At 41.8% G+C, this 25400-nt stretch overlaps 1 protein-coding gene across 1 annotated transcript; it reads right to left on the bottom strand.

The window, feature by feature from the left end:
* Positions 1–3883: 3883 nt before the first annotated feature.
* ZNF699 (zinc finger protein 699) lies at positions 3884–22565 on the bottom strand. The gene is made up of 6 exons (XM_063800517.1): positions 22077–22565; positions 17788–17840; positions 15110–15236; positions 10630–10740; positions 10046–10229; positions 3884–9682 (listed from the first exon to the last, which is right to left on the bottom strand). The coding sequence occupies exons 2-6, from the start codon at positions 17833–17835 to the stop codon at positions 8224–8226; spliced, it is 1929 nt and encodes a 642-aa protein (XP_063656587.1). The 5' UTR covers positions 17836–17840; positions 22077–22565; the 3' UTR covers positions 3884–8223.
* Positions 22566–25400: the final 2835 nt, after the last annotated feature.

The raw sequence follows: 25400 nt of genomic DNA on the forward strand, positions 1-25400 counted from the left end.
TGTTCCATTGGTCTATGTGTCTGCTATTATGGCACTAACATACTGTTTTGATTCAGTAGTTTTGTAATATAGCAATGAAATCATGAAATGTGATGCCTCCACCTTTGGTCCTCTTTTTAAAATTTTTAATCAACAAATAATAATTGTATATATTTAAGGGGTACTATGTGTTTTGTTATATGTATACATTATGGAATGATGAAATAAAGCTAATTAACATACCCATCACCTCACATACTAGACAGGAACAGAAAGATAAATACTGTATGATCAGGAGCTAAGCTATGACTACATGAAGACATAAGAATGATACATTGGACTCTGGGGACTTGGGGGAAAGGGTGGGAGGGGTGAGGGATAAAAGACTACACATTGGTTAACAGTGTACACTGCTCGGGTGATGGGTACACCAAAATCTCAGAAATCACCGCTAAAGAACTTATTCATTAACCAAACACCACTTGTTCCCCAAAAACCTATTGAAATAAAAATGATAATAAATACTGCATGATCTCACTGATATGTGGAATCAAAAAAGTCAAACTCTTGGCAGCAGAGAGTAGAATGGTTAATACCACGGGCTAGAGGATGGGGTGGAGAAATGGGAAGTTGTTGGTCAAAGGGTGCAAAATTTCAGTTAGACAGGAAGAAAATTTCTGGACATTGACTGTACTGTATGGTGACTATAGTTAATAATAATGTATTGTACACTTGAAAATTCCTCAGCCATGGTGGCTCACATCATGCCTATGATCCCAGCACTTTGGGAGGCTGAGGCGGAAGGATCACTTGAATCCAGGTCTTCCAGCCTGGACAACATAGCAAGACCCCATCTCTAAAAAAAAAAAAAGTAAAAAATTAATCAGTTATGGTGGTGTGTGCCTGTAGTCCTAGCCACTTGGGTGGATCACTTAAGCCCAGAAGTTCCAGGCTGCAGTGAGCTATAATCACACCACTGCATTCCAGCCTGGGCGACAGAGTGAGACCCTGTCTCAAAATAATAATAAACACTAATTTTCAAATATTCACCATAATCCCATCAACAATTGTATTTCCATATCCTCGCAATCTAACTATAGCCCCTGTTAGGACTCCATTACCAGGTCTTGGAACCAGAGTACATGAGGCTCCCATGTCAAGGAGTCCCAGAAAAGTCTTTTCTCTACCTCCTGACCATTTTATGCACTTGTGTGAATATCGCCTTGTGTTACCAGCCACGTTTCTACTAAAGAAAGTATACAAAAGTTAGCCAGGTGTGGTGTGCACCTGTAATCCCAGCTACTCAGGAGGCTGAAGCAGGAGAATCACTTGAACCCAGGAGGCAGAGGTTGTAGTGAGCTGAGGTCATGCCACTGCACTCCAGCCTGGGTGACGGAGCAAGACTCTGTCTCAAAAATAATAATAATAGTAATAATAATAACTCTTTGGGAGGCCGAGATGGGTGGATCACAAGGTTAGGAGATCGAGACCATCCTGGCCAACATGGTGAAACCCCGTCTCTACTAAAAATACAAAAATTAGCTGGGTGTGGTGGCATGCGCCTGTAATCCCAGCTACTCGGGAGGCTGAGACAGGAGAATCCCTTGAACCTGGGAGGTGGAGGTTGCAGTGAGCCGAGCTCGCACCACTGCACTCCAGCCTGGAGACAGAGTGAGACTCCATCTCAAAAAAATAATTAATTAAATAAAATAAAAATAAAATAAGAACTTAGGATAGTGGAAGAAGTGTTTCTGATCCCACAGAAAGGATATAGTCCCTGCTTCCACCCCAGCCATGCTAGTATCACTTCCTATATGCATTTCTGGTGATACTGAGTGGCTTTAATTTATAGCCAATGTTGATAATCTATCTGCCCAAGGCTAAACATAGACTGGTTCTTATTCCTTATTTTTTAACACCTTTCAGATTTTTACATATTAGCCAAAAATTTTATGATTGAGGAAGATAACAGAAACACAACTAATTGAGAAGCTTCTCTGGGTACTTTGGGCCTCTTAGAGTGGGGTGCTGGGTTAAGTCTTATCGCATTTCAAAAGACTTAGTGTGGATAGTGAATTTGAAGACAGATCTGACCAGACTACTGTGTCCCATATATCCTGGTAGCAGAACACTTAGATAACTGTACTCATTCATTTTACAAATGTTTGAGTCACTATGAGGTGTCTGTCACCATAAAGGAAAGGAAGCAATCCAGGACTAGTCATAAATTTGAGTTGGAAGTACGGTGTCATTTATAAGGGTGGAACAGGTATGATAAGGGTAGCTTGCTAAAGAAAAGTTCTATTTGGGGTATGTTATTTTGAAGATGATTATCAGCCATGCAAATATATGTGTGGAGCTCAGAGGAGGAGTCTGAGCCATGATTTGAATTTGGGAGTTGTTAGCCAATGTGTGTATCAGTTAGCTATTGCTCCAATGTGCTGCCTAACAAATGATCACAAAAATCCCAGAGGCAAAACATCAAGTATGTTATTTAGCTCACAAATCTGGGAGTTGATCTGCATTGGGCTCCACTGAGCCATTTAGCTACTCTTGTGTCTGTAGCAGTGCCAGAAGTGCTAAAGTTAGCAAACCAAACTACACAAGCATGTTTAAAGCCTCTGCTCATATTTTACTGTTTAACGTTCCATTGCCCAAAACAAGTCACATAGCAAAGGGCATGAATATACAAGGAGTGAGGAAATGGGGGCATTAATTTTCTAGAATGTGGTAGTGAAAGTCAAAGTACTTGGACCATGGGATGAAACCATCTTCTGAAGGAGAAATTAAAAAAAGGATCTATTGAAAGAAAGGTCACAACCAGGCATGGTGGCTTACATCTGTAAACCTAGTATTTTGAGAGGCCAAGGTGGGCAGATCACTTGAGCCTAGGAGCTCAAGACTAGCCTGGGCAACATGGTGAAACCCTGTCTCTACAAAAAAAAAAAAAAAGCTGGGTATGGTGGTGTGTGCCTGTAGTCACAGCTATTCAGGAGGCTGAGGCAAGAGGGTCACTTGAGTCCAGGAGGTCGAGGCTGCAGTGAGCTGCGATTTTATACCACCTTTCAGAATAGTTTTCAACTTTTATAAGAATATAAACCTGATACAAAACAGACAAGTATATTATGATAAAAGAAATCACAGGACAACCTTCTCATTAACATAGACACAGAAATACTTTTTTTAAAGTAACATTGAATCTAGCAAAAATGAAAAGGCTAATAAACCATATCCAAGTGTGGTTTATTCCAGTAATAGATGTTGTTTTACCATATGAAAATCAAGGAATATATAATTCACCTTATTAACAGATTTAAGAATTTTTTTTTCCAGACCTCTCAGGATTGACAAGGATTTCTTAAAGACTCTGATAAAGACTCTCTTTATCTAGAGAAGGCACTAGATAAAATCTAATGTCCATTCATGATTTTTACAAAACAATCTTGAAAATCCAAGAATAAAACAGAATTCCCTTAATTTGATAAAGCTTATTTATAAAAACTTCTAGGTAGTATCATACTTAATGGTGAAATATTAAACACATTTCCCTAAGTTCAGAAACAAGGCAAAGATATTCACATTCATTTCTATTCATTACTCTAAAGAAATAAGGCAAGAAAAATAAGCAAAAAATAAAGTTTAGACGTTAGGTAAGACTTTCTTTTATTGGTATTAACAGGATTATATATATATAGAAAATCCAAAATCCACAAAGTATTGGAATAAGTAATTGAATTTATAAATGTCACCAGCTATAAAGTCAATATACAAAAAGATATTGCAATTCTACGTACTAGCCAAAAACATTGAAAAACAAATTAAAAATACAAAGCAAAATATACTAGAAATAAATTAAACAAATCAAGATTTCTACAATGAAAACTATAAAACACTCTTGAGAAAAGTTAAAGACAACCTAGGTAAATGGACAATTATACCATATTCATCAACTGGAAAACTCGATATTGTAAAGATGTCAATTATCCTCAGGTTATTTTATAAAACCAATGCAATTACAGGCATAGTACCAAAAATTCATTTGTGAAAATTAATCCTGAGATTCCAAAATTAATTTAGGAAACATGGGGAACAGAGAAGGCAAGACAATCTTAAAGAATAAAAAAGTCGGAAGGCTTTCACTACCAGATTTCCAAAAATATTACAAAGCAACATAAATTAAGATAGTATGGTATTGATGCAAGAAAAGACAAATGAACCAAGAGGCAGAGATCACCTCAGCAAAGAGGAAACCATGGTCTCTTTGATAAATCTATATACACACACCTTGATCCTACCTCACGCGCTACAAAAAATTATTCAAAGTAGATCACAGACCTACATAAAAAAACAATAAAGAATCTAGAAGGAAACATAGGAGAGTAGATTCATTATCTTGGTCCAGGCAAATAATTCTTAAACAGGTGTCAGATCTCAAGTTGATCTTTATGCTCATTAAAGATTAAGCAGCAATCTTTTTTTTTTTTTTTTTTTGACACGGAGTCTCACTCTGTTGCCCAGGCTGGAGTGCACTGGCACAATCTTGGCTACCTGCAACTCCATCTCCCGGGTTCAAGTGATTCTCCTGCCCCAGCCTCCTGAGTAGCTGAGATTATAGGCACAGGCCACCACGCCTGGCTAATTTTTTTAGTACAGACAGGGTTTCACCATGTTGGCCAGGCTGGGCTTAAACTCCTGACCTCAGGTGATCCGCCCACCTCGGCCTCCCAAAGTGCTGGGATTATAGGCATGAGCCACTGTGCCTGGCCAAGCAGCAATCTTTAGCCATCTAAACACATGTTAATGGATGACACCTGACCTTTCTAAAATGCTATCTAGGAACTACCTAACCCTGGCTGAGTTCCCAGACTTCACAGTTCCCACTTGCTGCTAAGACCAGCATAACAGCTAACAATATTACCACTGCTTTTAGATCCTACCTGCCCACTCCTTCCTCCTCCCCTCTGCATATGCCCCAAAACTGCCAGGACTCTATGATTCAGTCAGTGCAGACTCTAATCCAGTTTCTGGATAAGAACAGGCACTAACCCTAAACAAATGAGAGTATTACATTCCCCAGGCCAGTGACTAGAGTACAGTGGGCAAGTGAGCCAATCAGAGCCAACGAGATTCAATTCTGATCATCATCTTGGAACCACTCAAAAAGACAATCACTCTTTTCTCCCTGAGACTTTAAGTTGGGAAGAAAGTAGCCAGAGTTTCTGGGGCCATCTATGAAGAGACAACCTGCTTGGAAGAAACGCTAATGCAGGAGGATGCACAGCCAAGACAGGGAGACAGAATTCAACTAGATAACATTTTTTTAGCCCCAGGATTTAGCCATGTCTGAAGCTCGTTATACCCAAGGACTTTTTAGTAATAAATTATTTAAACCAACAAATTCCCTTTAAAGAGTGAAAAGACAAGACAGAGATTGGGAAATGTTATCTGTAATGTATGTATATATAATATACATATTTTATGTATATATGTAATATATGATACATGGTTTATACATATCTATGCATGTGTACCTAGATATAGATATACATACATACAATAAAGGACAAGTAACCAGAAGGAAACCTTTCAATTTTTTTTTTTTTTAAAAAAGGAACCATAAGTCTGGGTGCGGTGGCTCATGCCTATAATCCCAGCACTTTGGGAGGCCGAGGTGGGCAGATCACCTGAGGTCAGGAGTTCAAGACCAACCTGGCCAACATGGTGAAACCCCGTCTCTACTAAAAAATACAAAAATTAGCCAGGTGTGGTGGCACACACCTGTAATCCCAGCTACTCAGGAGGCTGAGACAGGAGAATCACTTGAACCCAGGAAGCGGAGATTGCAGTGAGCAAGATCACGCCACTGCACTCCAACCTGGGCACAGGAGTCCGTCTCAAAAAAAAAAAAAAAAGAAAAGAAATCATAAATGGATGAAATGTTTCAACAGGTGTCCCCACAAAAAAAAAAAATCCAAATAGCCAATAAGCACATCGAAAAGTACTCAAAATCATTACACATCAGGTAAATGCACACTGTCTGCTGGATGACTATAATCAGAAAGAGCTGGACAGGTGTGTGAAACAACTGGAACTTTCATGCATTGTTTTGGGGATTATTAGTGGAATCAATATTTCTTGAAAACTGCAATACCTACCAAAACTAAACTTAAAGTCTACCCTATGATTCAGTAAATTCATTCCTGAGCATATAGCACATACCAAGATAAATAAGCCCATACATCTATCAAAAGAACAATTAAAAGTCAAACCACACATTATGTTGAGCAAAAGAAGTCAAAACACATAACTGTATATATTGTATTTTAACATTTAGATGAAAATCAAGAAAAGCACACCAAGTCAATTATAGTAAGAGTCAAAATTGTGGTTGCCCTGTGGAGTAATTATCACTGAGAAAGAGGATGAAAGAACTTCCTGAAGTCTTGGAAATGTTCTGTTTACCAGGACATATACATACATGCAATGTCATTAAGCTGTACATTGAAGATTAGCACACTTCATGCATGTTAGTATATGTATAATATAATAAAATAAAAAGTGATTATGGGGAAATAGTAGAGTTATACTTTTAAAGAGAAAATATAATAGGAGGGAAATATCACAGTAGTAGATTATACTTTTAAAGGGAAAATATAATACTGTAGCTAAAGGTACCTGAAGCAATTCATCTTCTTACATTTAAAAAAAAAAAAAAGCAGTAAAATCTTTCCTGTTTAAAGGTGTCAAGTATAAATCTTCCTCCATTAAAACAGGATGACACCCTGTGGATGCTTACCTCAATTACCAAGGGTAACTTCCCTCACTCTCCACAGCTCTTGCTTTTGAGACTTGCAAACATATTTTTCCCCATGAATAGCACGACATGATGCGATTGGACTGTGTAAGAAAGACTGCACCATAAGCAAAATGGCAATGCCAGAGCTTGCTAGAAAATCCAAGAAGCTGTATCTGGTGATTGCTTTAGAGATGCTGCCTTGGAAGACACTGAAGTCAAGCAAGCATTTAATGTTTGGTTTTTTATTTTGTTTTGTTTTGTTTTTGAGAAAGGGTCTCACTCTATCACTCAGGCTGGAGTGCAGTGGCATGATCATAGTTCACTGCAGCCTCAAACTCCTGGGCTCAAGTGATCCTCCAACCTCAGGCCCCCTGAGTAGCTGGGACCACAGGTATGCACCATCACGTCCAGCTATAACATTCAGTTTTGAGCAAATATTGATCAATGAGTCCAACGGTCAGAAAAATGAGCTGAAAACTAGAGGTCACCAGGCCTTTATACATCTGTCTCTGTCTGATGGCCCCACTAAACATAGCATAACAGCTTTTTCTTCCCTTATGCCTTCCAAATCTCATACAAACTCTTATTTTAGACAAGTCTAACCTAGAACTGGAGAAAAAAGTGATTCTGGGAAATGTAGTTAATGTAACACAATTTTTACACTCAAAACACTGGATCCAATTCCCAGCCACGAGCAAGGACAAAGAATAAAATATAAAAATAGTATATTAAATTAATTTCTGCTGAAATTACTCACTAGACAATAAAAGCTTTTAATAGTAAAAATTTATCATCTCAGAAACTCTAATGTCTCTTAGCAAAAAAGAATAGGAAGAAAAATATTGAGTGGGCAAGTTCCATTATCTGCCATGTAGACTAAAAACAAAACATCAACAAAAAGCAATATTTGGTTTTTGGTTTGTCAGTATTATATTGGTTTGTCAATATTATAACGACTACCCATTTAAAGAACAATGAACATTAATTAGAAACCACTTTTTTAAAAAAGACCACTCCTGCCTATACAGAAAAAATATTTCGTGTCCTCCATGATCCAAAAGATTTTGTAATGGAAATCATATTTACATCAGAACCAAAATTAAAGCACCTCATACTAAAAAGTATGTGGCTAGAGCTGAAAGGTAAATTTATCACCTTCAATGTTCCTATCAGAAAACACTGGTAATCAACGAGCCAGCATTCTACTTTAAGGATGAGGCACTGATCTTCATTTCTAGTAGAGATTTTCTTATACATAATAAGCAATGTTCATAAAGGCTTTAGCACATGATTTACATACACAGGGTTTCTCTAAAGTGTCCTCAAATCTTCAAAACGATGAGCAACAATTTCCTACTTTCTTACATTCATAGGGTGTCTCCACAGTATGAGATCTCACATGTTGCCTAGGATCTGAAGCTTTGCAGACATTCCCATATTCCTTACATTTATATGTTTTCTCTAGTGTGAGTTTTCACATGCCTTCGAAAGTAGGCAGGACAAACAAAGGCTTTCCCACATTCCTTACATTCATAGGGTTTCTCTCCAGTGTGGCTTCTCACATGCCTTCGAAAGGATGAGGGACAACTGAAAGCTTTTCCACATTCCAGACATTCAAAGGGTTTCTCTCCAGTGTGCATTCTTGCATGTACAGTAAGGTATGAAGAATGACGAAATGCTTTCCCACATTCCTTACATTCATAGGGTTTTTCCCCAGTGTGCGTTCTCATGTGGATCCTAAGGGCTGAGGGATAAATAAAGGCTTTCCCACATTTCTTACATTCATAGGGTTTCTCTCCAGTGTGAGTTCTGATATGTACTGTAAGGTGGGAGGAACTAATAAAGGCTTTCCCACATTCTTTACATTCATACGGCTTCTCTCCGCTGTGAGTTCTTAGGTGTTCGGTGAGGGATGAGGAACGACTAAAGGTCTTCCCACACTCCTTACATTCATACTGTATCTTTCCAGTGTGATCTCTCACATGTGCTCTAAAGGACGAGGGACAACTAAAGGCCTTCCCACATTCCTTACATTCATAGGGTTTCTCTCGACTTTGATTTTTCACATGTGTATTAAGGGAAGTGGGAAGGTAGAAGGCCTTTCCACATTCCAGACATTCATACGGTTTTTCTCCAGTGTGTTTTCTCATATGGATACTTAAGGAGGAGGGACAATTGTAGGCTTTCCCACATTCCTTACATTTATAGGGTTTCTCTCCAGTATGTGTCCTCACATGTACAGTGAGTTTTGAGGACTCGCTGAAGGCCTTCCCACACTCTTTACATTCATAAGGCTTCTCTCCAGTGTGAATTCTTATATGTATTATAAGGTGAGAGGAAGAGCTAAAGGCCTTCCCACATTCCTTACATTCATATGGCTTATCTCCACTGTGAATTCTTTTGTGTTTGGAGAGTGAGGAGGAACAACTGAAGGCCTTCCCACATTCCTTACATTCATAAGGCTTATCTCCACTATGAATTCTTTTGTGTTCTGTGAGCGATGAGGAACAACTAAAACCTTTCCCACATTCTTTACATTCATAGTTTGTCTTTCCGATGTGAATCTTCATATGTGCCCTAAAGAATGAGGAACAGCTGAAGGCTTTGGTACATTCCTTACATTCATAGGGCTTCTCTTCAGTGGGGGTTTTCATATGCTTCTTGAAACAAGCAAGAAAATGGAAGGCCTTCCCACATTCCTTGCACTGATAGGGTTTGCTTCCAGTATGAGACCTGATGTGACTCTTAAGGGATGAATGATCCACGAAGGCCTTTCCACACTCATGGCATTCACAGGATTTTACTTCAGTATTTCTCTTGAGTGAATCAAGATTTGGAACTTGGCTGAAAGTCTGTCCATCTTGATTTTCTTCATAACATTCATAGATGTTCTCTACCATATGATTTCTTTTAAAAATAAAAGACACATTATTAGTAATAAATTTCTACCAATTTCAGTGAATGTATATGTTTTCTGCCCTTCTGTCAAGTTATAAGCTGAAAGTTTTCACAGAGGGCTCTACCACAGCCAATACTGTCACCGAGTTATTGACTCACAGGATTTTTCTGATAATTGTTTACAACTGAAGTATGTGTCAAACATTCAAAATCCCGGTCTCATTTGTGGAAAAAATTAACTCATGAAAATTCTTTCTCAACCCACAATCTTTGATCTAGGCTTATTTATATATACATATTTCTTAAATTTCATGACTTTAATTTTAAGATTCTCTCCTGAGGCACTTTCTCTTTCTCACGAATGGCACTCACCTCAAATGTCTCTCATGGCTTTTGTTCTGATAATCAATACCACAGGACTCCTGGTTTTCATGTAAACTGGAGAACCAGGAATCATTCCTTTTGAATCTTACTATTTTCTGTTCATTGGATATTTTTTCTCCACAAATATCTTGTGAAGCAACTGATTCATTAGTTTTAAGTTGTGTCTCAAAACCTGAAACAAAAAAAAGTGAAAGCTTCCGTGAGCCAAGGACTTTTAGCAGAGTGACTATTTCAGGACTTTGGTATTAATAGGCACAAGGGTCAAAATGGTAAGCAATTAACTAAGAAATAATTTTATGAAGATTGAAACTAACATAACTAATATAGTATTAGGAGAACAAAACAGAAATTGGATAAAATGCACATGACCAAATGCCAACTTACAAAGAGGAAACGTGGAAGGTCTTTGCCAAGAACAAGGAAAATGCGAGAGGACTGATAAAAAGTCAAAATAGTCATCTGAGCTATCTGTGGAAGATGAGCTTCCTCATATAAAACAAAGTTTGTTTTTGTTTTTTACTTTAAGTTTATTTTTTCCCCCAACCAAGACAGTTTCTCCCAAGGGTTCTTGCCTTCCCGGTGCTCTCCCATAAAGATGCCCTGGATAAGTTCTCTCTTCACTGTCTGCAGGTCCTCCTCTTGTTCCCACTGGGAGATCAGATGGGGTGTGTGTAGCGGATACCCTGCACAAGCAGAAAGGCATATCACGAGGGAAAATAATGAAGAATCACTAACATTTCCATGAAACAGAAACAAAACTTTAGTCTTCTGATATTCCAAAAATGGACAACTGTGAGTTTAACTGCAACAAAATGTCAATTTTTTTTTTTTTTTTTTTTTAAAGGAGAGGTGGCAGGTTGGGTGCAGTGGCTCACGCCTGTAATCCCAGCACTTTGGGAGGCCGAGGCAGGCAGATCACGAGGTCAGGGGTTCGAGACCAGCCTGGCCAACATGGTGAAACCCTGTCTCTACTAAAAATACAAAAATTAGCAGGGTGTGGTGGAGCACACCTGTAATCCAAGCTAGTCAGGAGTCTGAGGCAGGAGAATTGCTTGAACCCGGGAGGCGGAGGTTGCAGTGAGCCGAGATCATGCCACTGCACTCCCGCCCGGGCGACAGAGCGAGACTCTATCTCAAAAAAAAAAAAAAGGAGAGGTGGCAGGAGGAAGCAGCTTCTGACATACAGAACTGATCTAATGTTCACACCTAAACCTCAATATCATTACAAGCTGGTCAGACAGTCACAACCGGGACATTTTGTTCTCCTATAGAATATAAATAATCTCACAAAATACTAATCTTGGATAAAGTTACTCTGAAATCATGATAAAATGAAACAAAATAAGGTTACCTCATAATTTTGTCTAAAGACTTTATGCCACGCACAACATACTCAATAATAGAGTATTATTGAATAATACTGTCAGCAACCAGCAATACTATCCACTTTCTGTCAGCAACCAATCTAAAATGACTGCCTGTGTCACTAGGCTGAACAATGTCCCCTCAAAATTTATGTTCAAATGGATCAATGGAAAAGCACAGTGGGTTCAGAAACAGAGCCACACCGATACAGTCAGCTGACCTGTATTTTGCTTTGACAAAATAGCAAAGGCAATACAATGGAGAAAAGCTAAGTCTTTCCCACAATTGGTACTGGAACAATTGGACATCCACAAGCAAAAAAATAAATCTAGACACAGGCCTTAGACCCTTCACAAAAGTTAATGCAAAATGGGTCACAGACCTTACTGTAAAATGCAAAGCTAGAAAACTCCTAGAAGATAACAGGAGAAAAATCTAAATGACCTTCTGTTTGGCAATGACATTTTAAATTTTTTTTCTTTTTTTTGAGACGGAGTCTCGCTCTGTCGCCCAGGCTGGAGTGCAGTGCCACAATCTCAGCTCACTGCAAGCTCTGCCTCCTGGGTTCACGCCATTCTCCTGCCTCAGCCTCCTGAGTAGCTGGGACCACAGGTGCCTGCCACCACACCTGGCTAATTTTTTGTATTTTTAGTAGAGACAGGGTTACACCGTGTTAGCCAGGATGGTCTCGATCTCCTGACCTCGTGATTCACCCGCCTCGGCCTCCCAAAGTGCTGGGATTACAGGCGTCAGCCACCATGCCTGGCCTGACATTTTTAATTTTTTTTTTAAGAGACAGGGTCTCACTTTATCACCCAGGCTGTAGTAGTGGTGTGATCATAGCTCACTGCAGCCTCAAACTCCTGGACTCAAGTGATCCTCCAGCCTCCACCTCCCAAGTAACTGGGACTACCAGCGCGTGCCCCCCACACCCTGGCAATGATATTTTAGATAATAATGCTAAAGCATGATCCATAAAACAAATAATCAATAATTGAGCTTCATTAACATTAAAAATTTCTGCCCTCTGAAAGACAATGTTAAGAGAATGGAAAGATAAGCCACAGCCTGGGAGAAAATATTTGCAAAAAACATATCTGAGAAGGAACTGTTATCAAAAATATACAAAGACTGTAGCAGATATCATACAGAAAAAAACAAACAAAATATTCAAAGAACTCTTAAAACTCAACAATGTTTAAAAAAAAAAAGACAAAAAAATGAGCCAAAGACCTTTACAGACACCTCACCAAAGAACATATACAGATGGCAAATAAGCATATGAAAAGATGCTCAACATCATAAGTCATCAGGGAAATGCAAATTAAAACAAGGCACCACTACACACCTGTTAGAATGGCCAAAATCCTGAACATTCACAACAACAAATGCTGGTGAGGATGAGGAGCAACAGGAACTCTCATTCATTGCTGGCTGGAATGCTCGCTCTGTTGCCCAGGCTGGAGTGCAGTGGTGTGATCTCAGCTCACTGCAAGCTCTGCCTCCCAGGTTCACACCATTCTCCTGCCTCAGCCTCCTGAGTAGCTGGGACTACAGGTGCCCGCCAACACGCCCGGCTAATTTTTTGTATTTTTAGTACAGATGGAGTTTCACCCTGTTAGCCAGGATGGTCTCGATCTCCTGACCTCGTGATCCACCTGCCTCGGCCTCCCAAAGTGCTAGGATTACAGGCATGAGCCACCGCGCCCGGCCGGCAGTTTCTTATAATATTAAACATCCTCTTACCATAAAATCCAGCAACTGAATTGCACTCCTTTTACCCAAAGGAGTTGAAAACTTAAGTCCACATAAAAACCTGCACACCAATGTTCATAGTAGCTTTATTTGTAACTGCCAAAACGTGTAAGCAACCAAGAAGTCCTTCAGTAGGTGAATGGATAAACCGTGGTACATCCAGACAATAGAATATTAGTCAGAGGTACAAAGAAATGAGCTCTCAAGCTATGAAAAGACATGGAGGAATCTTAAATGTATATTGCTACGTGAAAGAAGCCAATCTGAAAAGGCTACATACTGCATGATTCCAACTATATGACATTTTGCAGAAGGCAACATCATTATGGAGACAGAAAGATCAGTAGTTGCCAAGATTTAAGAGGGAGGGAAGGAGGGATGAATTGATAGAGCACACAGGATTTTTACAGCAGTGAAACTATTCTGTATGATATTATAATGGTGGATACGTGTCATTATATATTCTTCCAAACTCATAGAATGTACAATACCAAGAGTGAACCCTAATGTAAATGATGGACTCTGGGCAATGATGACGTGTCAGTGTAGCTTCATCAGTTATAACAAATTTACCACTCTGGTGGGGGATGTTGTTATTAGAGGAGGCTATGCATGTGGGAGCCAGAGGTTATAAGGGAAATCGCTGTACCTTCCACTCAATTCAGCTGTGAACCTAAAATTGCTCTAAAAATAATAATAAAGCCTACAAAAAAAAAAAGAGAGAGAAGTCCACCCAGAACCTCAAAATGTTACCTTATTTAGAAATAGGGTCTTTACAGTCAAGACAAGGTTATACTGGATTAGGATGGGCCCTAAATCCAATGACTGGTGTCCTTATAAGGAGACAGAGACTTAGACACACAGGCAAGAAGAAGAAGGCAGAGAATGGAATGATGCATCTGTAAGTCAAGGAATGCCAATGATTGCCAGCAATCACCAGAAGCCAGGAAGAGAAAAGGGAGTCTTTCCCCCAGAGCCTTCAGAGAGAACATGGCCCTGCTGATCCCTTGATTTCAGATACCCAGCCTCCAGAAATGCTGTGAAGGAAAAAGTTTCCGTTGTTTTTAGCCACCAGTGTGTGATACTCTGCTACAGAAGGTCTAGGAAACTAACACAGCCTGCTTCCATAGACCCATCCCCAAATCACTCAACTGAAGCACAAATCCTGTAATAGGTCTTTTCTAACACCATCTTACTAGGACATGTAAGAGGCATGTATTCTTGCTTGCTGCACTGCAAAATAAACCCAACTTGTTTAACTGTAAGTGTGTTCTGGTAGTCTTTGGGTAAAGGACACAGATAGCAGTAAAATCCTCAAAATGTCCAAACTACAAACCTCCTCCCTGTGTCCTATAGTGATTGCTGAGGTTTATACCCACACTTTCGATACTTAATAAACCTCAAGGCTTTCAACCATGAAAAAAAGCATCAGTTCAATATACAGATGTTTATTTTCTTTTTTTTTTTTTTTTTTGAGACAGAGTTTCACTCTTGTTGCCCAGGCTGGAGTGCAATGGAGCGATCTTGGCTCACCGTAACCTCCACCTCCTGGGTTCAAGCGATTCTCCTGCCTCAGCCTCCCAAGTAGCTGGGATTACAGGCATGCACCACCACGCCTGGCTAATTTTGTAATTTTAGTAGAGACGGGGTTTCTCCATGTTGGTCAGGCTGGTATCGAACTCCTGACCTCAGGTGATCCACCCGCCTTAGCCTCCCAAAATGCTGGGATTACAGGCATGAGCACTGCGCCCGGCCCAGGTGTTTATTTTCATAGCAAAGCCACTAGACTGTAAGTTCCTTGGGGTCAGTGACCATATCTGTCTTACTTACCAATGTCTTCCCATTCCTCAGCCCAAATCCTAGAATAAAGTCAATTTAGTGAGATAAAATAACTTTCTAAACAACTACATGAAAGAATCTTGCCATTCTTACCTAGTGAGGCCAGGTTCTGGAAGTTTTCCAGCATCACATCTCTGTAGAGGTTCCTCTGAGCAAGATCCAGCAAAGCCCATTCCTCCTGGGTAAAGTCCACAGCCACATCCTCAAAGACTACTGAGTCCTAAAACATACCACAAATTCTGTTCAGAAAGGTACAATTCCTCCAATGTGTACAAGAGGACAGATGAGGCTCACAACATTGAGGAAATGAGAGTCAATTCATAGGAAGTTCAGAAGATCCCAGCATCTACTCTAGGGCTCAGTCAACAAATCTCTCTTTCTATCCACACATAATTCATCACTGATCAAATCCTGGCTTATAGATTTAATACTTCTAAAACACTAAATTGCCAGGCAAATTGGGTCAAGCCTGTAATCCCAGCACTTTGGGGGGCCAAAGCAGGAGGACTACTTGAGCCCAGGAGTTCAAGACCAGCCTAGGCAACAGAACATAGTGAGAATCAGTCTCTACTAAAATTTTTTTTAAAATAGCTGGGCGTGGTGGCATGTGCCTATGGTGGCAGCTACTCCGGAGGCTGAGGTGGGTGGGAGGATTGCTTGAGCCACAAGGTTGAGGCTGCAGTGAGCACGACCATGCCACTGCACTCTAGCCTGGACAAAAAAAAACAAAAACAAACATTAAATTTATGTCCCCACAATCTGATGCCAATGAGCTAGGAAAAAACAAAGTGTTTTTCCTACCCTCTTACATAGTCACTCAATACTGTACAGAACACTTCTGACACCAGATGTGTGGGGGATATTTTCCGCAAACACCAAGCAATTCCCCAGTGGACACCAGCTGGGTATCCTACAATTTGCTTCTGATACCATCTACCTGGAGATTCCACAGGTTGGAGATTCCACAGGAGGTGCCACTAAACTGCCTCCCACTTCAGATGCCAATCCCAAGTTAAAAGGCTGTCAATTATACTTCTGACTGGCTAAAATCAGGGCTCCTACTACCCTCTCCTTGAGTTTGATTAATTTGCTGGAACAACTCACAGAACTCAGGGAAACATGTTTACTGGTTTATCACCAAGGTCATTACGAAGTACACAGATAAAATAGCCAGATGAAGGGATGGACAGGCCAAGGTATGCTGGGAAGGGGCGCAGAGATTCCATGCCCTCTCCTGGCATGCCACCCTCCGGGAACCACCACACGTCCAGCTATCCACGAGCTCCTCAAGCCAGTCCTTTGGGTTTTTAAGGAGGCTCCATCACAGGCATGGCTGATTTAAGTCCCAATCCTCTGATCTTGCCTGGGTCTTTCTGAACCAGCCCCCATTCTGAGTCTCTCTAGGGGCTTCCAGACACCAACCATCTCATGAGCACACAAAAGACCCTCTTATTGCTCTAGAGATTACAAGGGTTTTTAGGAACTCTGTCCTAGGAAATAGGATGAAAACCAAATTGTTTTCTTTTTTTTTTTTTTGAGATGGGGTCTCGCTCTGTCGCCCAGGCTGGAGTGCAGTGGCGCGATCTCGGCTCATTGCAACCTCCACCTCCCTGGTTCAAGCAATTCCCCTGCCTCAGCCCCCGGAGTAGCTGGGATTACAGGCACGTGCTACCATGCCCAGCTACTTTTTTTTGTATTTTTAGTAGAGACAGCGTTTCACCATGTTGGCCAGACTGGTCTCGAACTCCTGACCTCAGGCAATCTGCCCACCTTGGCCTCCCAAAGTGCTGGGATTGCAGGCGTGAGCCACCGCGCCCAGCCCCAAATATGTATTTCACAATATCATAGATGGTGACCAATGCCAGTCTTATGACGGCCTAGAAAAGTCCAGAACATATTGAAGAAATGAGAAAAATGCTCTGGAAATGAAATAATTTCCACATTGACATCATCGATTCCTTATTACAGAAATAACTTCGCCTGTTACTTTATTCCCACCATAGCAATCACTACAACATTAAACACAGGGTCAAATCTAGATGGGATTTTAATGAATAAAAATACACCGAGAGAAAAGCAGCCTTTCATTTTTTTCCCCCTCTCACAAAACTGAGAGGCCCAGGAGACTGCATAAGCACAATTTTGAAGCCAGGCCCACAGCTGGTCATACTTCCTTGTATTCTAGGCCAGTGGTCAGCAAACTATGGCACATGGACTATATCCAAGCTGCCACTTGAATGCATAAATACAGTTTTATTGGAACACAATAAAATGTGTTTATGTACTGTCTATGGCTGCTTTTGCACCAAAATGGCAGAGCTGAATTGCAATAGAAACACTACGGCCGGCCGGGCACAGTGGCTCATGCCTGTAATCCCAGCACTTTGGGAGGCCAAGGCGGACAGATCACGAGGTCAGGAGATCGAGACCATCCTGGCCAACATGGTGAAACCCCATCTCTATTAAAAATACAAAGTTAGCTGAGAGTGGTGGTGCATGCCTGTAGTCCCAGCCACTCGGGAGGCTGAGGCAGGAGAATCGGTTGAACCAGGGAGTCGAAGGCTACAGTGAGCCAAGATGGTGCCACTGCACTCCAGCCTGGCGACAGAGCAAGACTCTGTCTCAAAAAAAAAAAAAAAACTATAGCCTTCAGTGCCTAAAATACTATGTGGTCCAATACAGAAAGAGATTGCTGGCTTGTGCCCTAAAACACTGAGGGAGACCTGGTGCAATGGAAATATTCTTTTGGACAATTATCACCTTTTACTTACCTGTATCCTATTTTTCTGTAACTCAGCAGTTTTTCTTTCTTCCTCCATGTCGCCTTCATGAAGAAAAGCAGGATATTGAGAAGTTAGAATTAAAAAAGGTGACATGAGAATCCAGACCTCCCCAAAATTCCCACACTCATGAGCCTGGATGTTGCAGCCCATCAATTATAAGTAACAACTCCCCTCAAAACACACACACACACACACACACACACACACACACACCCAAGACACCCAAGTAAATATACCCTGCTCTTGTGGGAAAGTGGAACAAACTTATGTCCCCCTAGAGATACAAAACAGTGCTCTGGTCCTTGTTGATCATAAAGAAGAGGTTAAGAGTGCTATTTTGTAAGTTAACTGAAGACTAGAAAAGTCTGGCTGTCAATCTGCCCATGATAACAAAAAGTATAAAATGTATCAGGGAGTATCTTCCAAAACATGAATAAACACTCCCCATCTCAAATTCAAGAAAGCACTGATTTATATGCCAGGCTTCTGGGAGTTCTACTCCCGATATTTCTTACTTCTGCACCCCTTGGCTGGCTAACAGGCTTTCCTGCTCAGCCCTAGACCACTGCCCCTGCCCCCATGAGCTGCAGGGTTCCCCAAAACCTGAGAAAGAGCATCAGCCTATTTTTTTTTTTGAGATGGAGTCTTGCTCTGTCACCCAGGCTGGAGTGCAGTGGTGTGATCTCAGCTCACTGCAACCTCCACCTCCCGGGTTCATGCCATTCTCCTGCCTCAGCCTCCCCAGTAGCTGGGATTACAGGTGCACACCACCAAGCCTGGCTAATTTTTCTGTGTTTTTAGTAGGGACGGTGTTTCACCGTGTTAGCCAGGATGGTGTCGATCTCCTGACTTCGTGATCCGCCTACCTCGGCCTCCCAAAGTGCTGGGATTACAGGCGTGAGCCACCGCGCCTGGCCAAGCATCAGCCTATTGAATTCCATATGCTGGAGGCAGAGAAGGCCGCTATGCTGTGATACACATGCTAAATTTGCCTGCACAGTACAGTAGTAGCAGAATAAGAATACTTGGCCAAGCACGGTGGCTCACGCCTGTAATCCCAGCACTTTGGGAGGCCGAGGTGGATGGATCACGAGGTCAGGAGTTCCAAACCAGCCTAACCAATATGGTGAAACCCCTCTTTTACTAAAAATACAAAAATTAGCCGGGCGTGTTGGCGCAAGCCTGTAATCCCAGCTACTCAGGAGGCTGAGGCAGGAGAATCACTTGAACCCGGGAGGCGGAGGTTGCAGCAAGCCGAGATTGCGCCACTGTACTCCAGCCTGGGAGACAGAGCGAGACTCCATCTCAAAAAAAAAAAAAAACACTTGACCTGTGTCAGCCCTGATGTGGTATCTGCAGTGCTGTTTCACAAATTTCAAACAACGACATGTTAACAGTTACTTCCACTGCAGTGGAACAAGTAGCATTTTAAAAAGCCAATAAAAAACTGTAACATTCTTCGCTGTATTAGTAACAATATATGCCATCTGGACAACCCTGATGTGAGAATGACTTTGCAAAGAAATGGCCACATTTTAGAATATTTCTCACAGAAGCTCTGCAAATCAAATATTATTACAACCAGTTTAGAATTATCTTAGAATGAGTCAATTAACCACATCTTCAATATTACCCAATTAGACAGCTGCTGAGGCAGGGTATGAATGCAGGCCTATTTGTCTTCAAAACCCAAACACCCAGTGAGTACATTTTTGAACACATACCTTAAATTTTAATTGTTTTTAAGCCCCTTATTCCCTAGTTTTACCAGGATTTAGCCTAGAACCCTATTGGGCACTACAGAGAGTGGACAAATGAAGCATTCTAATCAAATATGCTGTGCGTGGTAGCTCATGCTTGTAATCCCAGCACTTTGGGAGACCAAGGTCGGGGGAATCACATGAGGTCAGGAGTTCAAGACCAGCCTGGCCAAAATGGCGAAACCCTGTCTCTACTAAAACTACAAAAATTAGCCGGGCATGGTGGCGCACAGCTGTAGTCCCAGCTACTCAGGAGGCTGAGGCAGGAGAATTGTGTGAACTCAGGAGGCGGAGGTTGCAGTAAGCCGAAATCACACCACTGCACTCCAGCCTGGGCAACAGAGCCAGACTCTGTCTCAAAATAAATAAAATAAATAAATAATCAAATATGTTATCTTTGAGCTCCTTTTCCTAAGGCCTATGTCTTGGGCAATGATGCTTCCCTTATAGCCCTTACCTCCTTTGTTTCATATTTATTTAGGTGACATTTATCCTGACCCTACTACATGAAGTCACAAGGAATAAGGCATAGAAAAATAAAAAAGAAAAATCCTGAAGCAAATGCATGTTATAATATTTTGGGTAAGACACTAAGTAAACAAAACACATCAGGTAGAGATACATGCTATATAAAAAATGTAGCACATTATAGGGATAAGGAGACACATAACATATTTATCTTTAGCAAGTCAGGACAGGTAATGTGGCAGGGTAGAAGCAGAAAATTAAAATAACTATTTCAGATCATGGTGGAATTTCAGAGGGTTTAGTATATCTATTATATATTTATAAGCATTATCAACTCCTAGAGGAAAAAAAATCAGTACTGGCCAGGGACGGTGGCTCACACCTGTAATCCCAGCACTTTGGGAGGCCAAGGTGGGTGGATCACAAGGTCAAGAGTTCAAGACCAGCCTGGCCAAGATGGTGAAACCCATCTCTACTAAAAATACAAAAAAAATTAGCTGGGCATGGTGGCAGGTGCCTGTTTGTAATCCCCACTACTTGGGAGGCTGAGGCAGAGAATTGTTTGAACCCAGGAGGCAGAGGTTGCAGTGAGCCAAGATCACGCCACTGCACTCCAGCCTGGGAGACACAGCGAGACTCTGTCTCAAAAAAAAAAAAAAAAAAAAAAATCGGTATTAATAGGCTAGACTATTGATATATAAAGTTGAATAACGACCAGCATAAAAGTTTAGAAAGAAAATAGAAAATAATATTTTTTAAAACATAGTAAACAGAATCAGAAAAGCTAAAAAAGCATCCTTTGCAAAAAGAAAAACTAATGAAACTGACAAACTCAGCTTTTTTAAAAAAATTTTTATTTAATTTATTGTTTAAGACAGACTCTTTATGTTCCCAGGTTGATCTCATTTCCTAGGCTCAAGCGATCCATCTGCCTTAGCTTCCCACCAGCTGGGACTACAGATGTGCACCACCGCAGCCAGCAACAGACTCAGCAATTTTAAGAGCAACAGGGCATAAACAACAAAACAACAAAAAATATGAACAAGAATGAATCATAATTACAGATATCATAAGGAGAATATAGAAAAAATTTAAGGAATAAATATGAAGATGCACAGGTAATTAATGAATTTCTAGAAAGTAGTACAACTTTCCAGCAGTGATCTAAAACCTGATTACACCCCGTAATTAAAGAAAAAAAAATCAGCGGTTTAAAACACGGTCAGGCCGGGTGCAGTGGCTCATGCCTGTAATTCCAGCACTTTGGGAGGCGGAGAGCCCATGAGTTCGAGACCTGCCCGGGCAACAGAGCGAGACTCCTATTTTCTAAAAAGAAATAGGAATAAAGAAAGGAAAAAAACCTACAAACACCTACAGCAAACATCCTATTTAATGGTGAAATGATAGAATAATTCCCTCTGGAATCAGAAACAAGACAAGGATGTAAATTACATGCTATTCTGTCGGACATTGTACTGGAGGTCCTGGCAAGTGCAGTAAAGAAATGAAAAGAAATGGAAACTGCAAGGAATAAAAAGGGAAAAGATTGAAACTGACAGATGACCAAATTTTCTGTGTGAAATTTAACCAATCTATAGACAAATGATTCAAATGCATCATTAATGACAAAATGCATCAGTTCACTTTCACTTGAATATAATGTATCAAACTGATGTCCACAGGCAGAATATAATATCCAGAGACCAAATACTATCTTTTTGTTTTTTTGAGACAGGGTCTCGCTCTGTTGCCCAGGCTGGAGTGCAGTGATGCGATCTCAGCTCACTGCAACCTCTGCCTCCCGAGTAGCTGGGAACACAGGAGCGCACCTTTTATATTACTTTTTTTTTTTTTTTTTGGTAGAGACGGGATCTTGCTATGTTGCCCAGGCTGGCCTCAAACTCCTGGGCTCAAGCGATCCGCCCGCCTCGGCCGCCCAAAGTGCTGGGATTACAGGCGTGAACCACCGCGCTTGGCCCAAACACTACCTAATGCATAAAGAGGGGACAGGAGGGGACCGAGCCGAGGCAAATGTCACCCCGTGCTCACCCGACACGCCGCGATCCACAGATCAGCTCACAGAGAACGAGGCTGAAGCGCTTGTCCTTGAGACCCGAATGGCAGAGATGCTCTTCCTTTCTGGAAAGAGAGCAAAGGATGCTTTCGGAGGCTGATGAACTACGACATTGGTTCTCCAACTCTCGCCTGCATCAGAATCACCCCGATTTCTGTACCCAGACCAGAGTTCCCGATTCAGTGAGTTTGGGACCAGCCGCGGCCACAGGGGCAGCTGACCCGGGCTCTCTGAGGAGGCGCCGCGGCGGCGGGAGGCCCCGGGCGCGGGGTCCGGACAAGGAGTGGCGGGGAGGCAGCCCTTAGACCGCCGATCCCCAAACCCAGCCCTCGGTCTCCCGCGGACCCGACCCGGGGCAGGCGGGGCGGGGCGGAGCAGGGCAGGACAGGAAGTGGACGGAGGCAAAAATGTTCCTCAGACGCGGGGGGAGGCGTAGGGTGACAGGGCTGTCGACTCGCGCATGCGCAGAAGCACACTTCTGATTCCTCTTTTGGCGCTGCAAATGGCGTATGGGGCGGGGCCTGGGAAGCGGGACTTGAGGTGAAGCGGGTGGAGCAGGGAGGAGCGGGATGCAAAGGAGCGCCAAGGCTGGTTCCAGCCGCAAGTGGATGAGAAATCCTAGTTTCTTCATGATTTGGAGTAAACAGAGAAGAAACAGAACCCTGGACTGGACTTGCATGACTCGGCCTGAGGGGCGGAACTGGGGCTAGACCTAGGGGCGTGGCCTTTTAAATATTCCAAGGGGCGGGGCTAAAGGTGGAACCAGATTGGGAGCGGGGCTTGGTTGAAATTCCTAGGGGGCGGAGACGAGGGCTGGGCGGGGCTTAAGTGACAAGGCCTAGGGATGGGGCTAAGGCTAGGGCTTCCCATCCAGGTTCTCAGCTACCACGGATACAGGATGCTCATCGATCGGGTTTCTACCTATCCTCCACGTTGCTACAGTCCTGTACACAGGACACATATATTTGCAGCTCTAATAGGAAACAGACTCTCCTTTACACTCACTCAGTCCTTTTGGGCCTTTTAGTTTTCCCTTTCATTGTTGTATTGATAACTTCTCCTGTAGAGGGAAGCCATTGATAATTATTTAAATAGAACCTTTTTCCTGGAAACTTGCTGAATTCTGATAGCTGTCAGTTTATTATTTGAACCATCAAATATAAATATTTTCTCTGCATGTTTTCATTGTTTTAATGTGTATAACTCATTTCTTTATGTGAGGCAATGTCTCACTCTATCGCCTAGGCTGGACTGCAGTGGCGCGACCATGGCTCACTGCAGCCTTGACTTCCCCAGCTCAAGTGATTGTCCCATCTCAGCCCCCCAAGTAGCTGAGAATACAGTCGCGTACCACCCCACCCAGCTATTTTCTTTATTTTTTGTAAAGATGGGATCGCACTATGTTGCTGAAGCTGGTCTCAAACTCCTGAGCTCAAGCTATCCTCTCATCTCAGCCTCCCAGAGTGCTAGGGGTACAGGTGTAAGCCACCACACCCAGAGTCATTTCTTTTTCTTATTGTTTGTTTAGGGCTTCCTCAACTATAAGTCGGAAAGAAATTAAGCATTCTTGTCTTGGTCGGTAATGATTACCAAAGTTCCTCAGTAAGCTGTTTACAACAGGTTGCACCTCTTATCAAGTTAATCTTTTTAAACCAGGTTTATAAAGATATTTTATCAATAATTTTTTATGAACACTATCAAATGTTTATGCAACAATTGAGTTGATAACATAATTTTGCTCCTCTGACTTAGTTTATAATATGATATCCATATAAAATATTTAATTTTAGGCAAGGCGCAGTGGCTCATGCCTGTAATCCCAGCACTTTGGGAGGCCGAGGCCGGTGGATTACCTGAGGTCAGGTGATCAAGACCAGCCTGGCTACCATGGTGAAACCCCATCTCTACTAAAAATACAAAAAATTAGCTGGGCATTGTGGCGGGTGCCTGTAATCCCAGCTACTCAGGAGGCTGAGGCAAGGAGAATCGCTTGAACCTGGGAGGCAGAGGTTGCAGTGAGCTGAGATCGCGCCATTGCACTCCAGCCTGGGCGACAATAGAAAGACTCCATCTCAAAAATATATATATTCAATTTTATATATCCCCAATGAATCTATACTTTTAGTAAAATGGTTTCTGAGTTTCCTAGTTTGCTTTTAAATGTCTCCCCAAACTCTAAAATATAAAAATACTTCCTAATTTACTTCCAAATTGTACTGCTTTTTAAAACGTATAATTCTTTACTGCTCAGGGAATGTATTTTGGTATAATATGAGGTAGAGATGTGTTATATAAGTGAACCACAGGTGGCCTTTCTGTATTGGTCCCTAGGTTGTTCATTACTTCTTCACTGCGGCTTGAGGTCACCTTCCCAATGCCTGTCCCTGGTGCCCTAGCCAGCTCCCTTTCATCATCTATGTTTTTTAAGTGTAAATCTTTTTCTATTATGAAGCATTATGTTCTCATTGTAGTTTTTTATTTTAAAGGAAAAGTATAAGGAAAAAACAAACAACATTCAGAATCCCAGCAGTGTTTGAATTTTCTGTATTTCCTTTCTGCCTTCTTTGTACGCGTGGGTGGCAAGCCACCCAGGTGCCAAGGCAAGAGACCAAGGGCACAAGCTGTTCCAGTACAATAAAGAAAATATATAGAATAAGAATAGTTATACTAGAAATAGATTATAGATATGATTGTATATATCATTAATCATTTGTAGCATTACTCTTTATCCCAATATTATAATAATCTTTGTTCTACAATTATAACCTAGGAAAAACCAGGCCATACAGAGATAGGAGCTGAAGGGACATGATGAGAAGGGACCAGAAGACAAGGGTGAGCCCTCTGTTATGCCCGGACAGAGCCACTAGAGGGCTCCCTGGTCTAGCGGTAATGCCAGCCCCTGGGAAGGAGCCCGTTACCTAGCGGACCTTGGTCTAGCAGTAGCGTCAGTGCCTGGGGAAGGCACCCATTGCTTAGTAGACAGGGAAAGGGAGTCTCCCTTTCCCCGGGGGAGTTAGAGAAGACTCTGCTCACTACCTCTTGCGGAAAGCCTGATATCAGTCAGGCCCGCCCGCAGCCATCCAGAGGCCTAAACGTCTCCCTGTGATGCCGTGCTTCAGGGGTCACACTCCTGGTCCACTTTCATGTTCCACCCTGTACACCTGGTTCTGCCTTCTAATTAGCAGTAGCGGAATTAGTGAAAGTACTAAAGTCTTTGAAATGCATAGAAGAAATAATGGCGTAAGCTGTCCTCTCTCTCTCTCCACCTCGGCTGCCAAACAGGGAAGGGCCCCCTG

The sequence above is a fragment of the Pan troglodytes genome, chromosome 20 (assembly GCF_028858775.2).
Source record: "Pan troglodytes isolate AG18354 chromosome 20, NHGRI_mPanTro3-v2.0_pri, whole genome shotgun sequence".
In the NCBI taxonomy this organism is placed as follows: domain Eukaryota; kingdom Metazoa; phylum Chordata; class Mammalia; order Primates; family Hominidae; genus Pan; species Pan troglodytes.

Bases quoted from the DNA above. Each gene is read 5' to 3' on its own strand.
- ZNF699 (XM_063800517.1), bottom strand. From the start codon at position 17,835: ATGGAGGAAGAAAGAAAAACTGCTGAGTTACAGAAAAATAGGATACAG. The intron at 10,741-15,109 runs GTAAGAATGGCA...CTGCTTGTGCAG, and splicing joins CCAGAACCTGGCCTCACTAG to GGTATCCGCTACACACACCC. The intron at 10,230-10,629 runs GCAAGAACCCTT...TTTTTGTTTCAG, and splicing joins TATGGGAGAGCACCGGGAAG to GTTTTGAGACACAACTTAAA.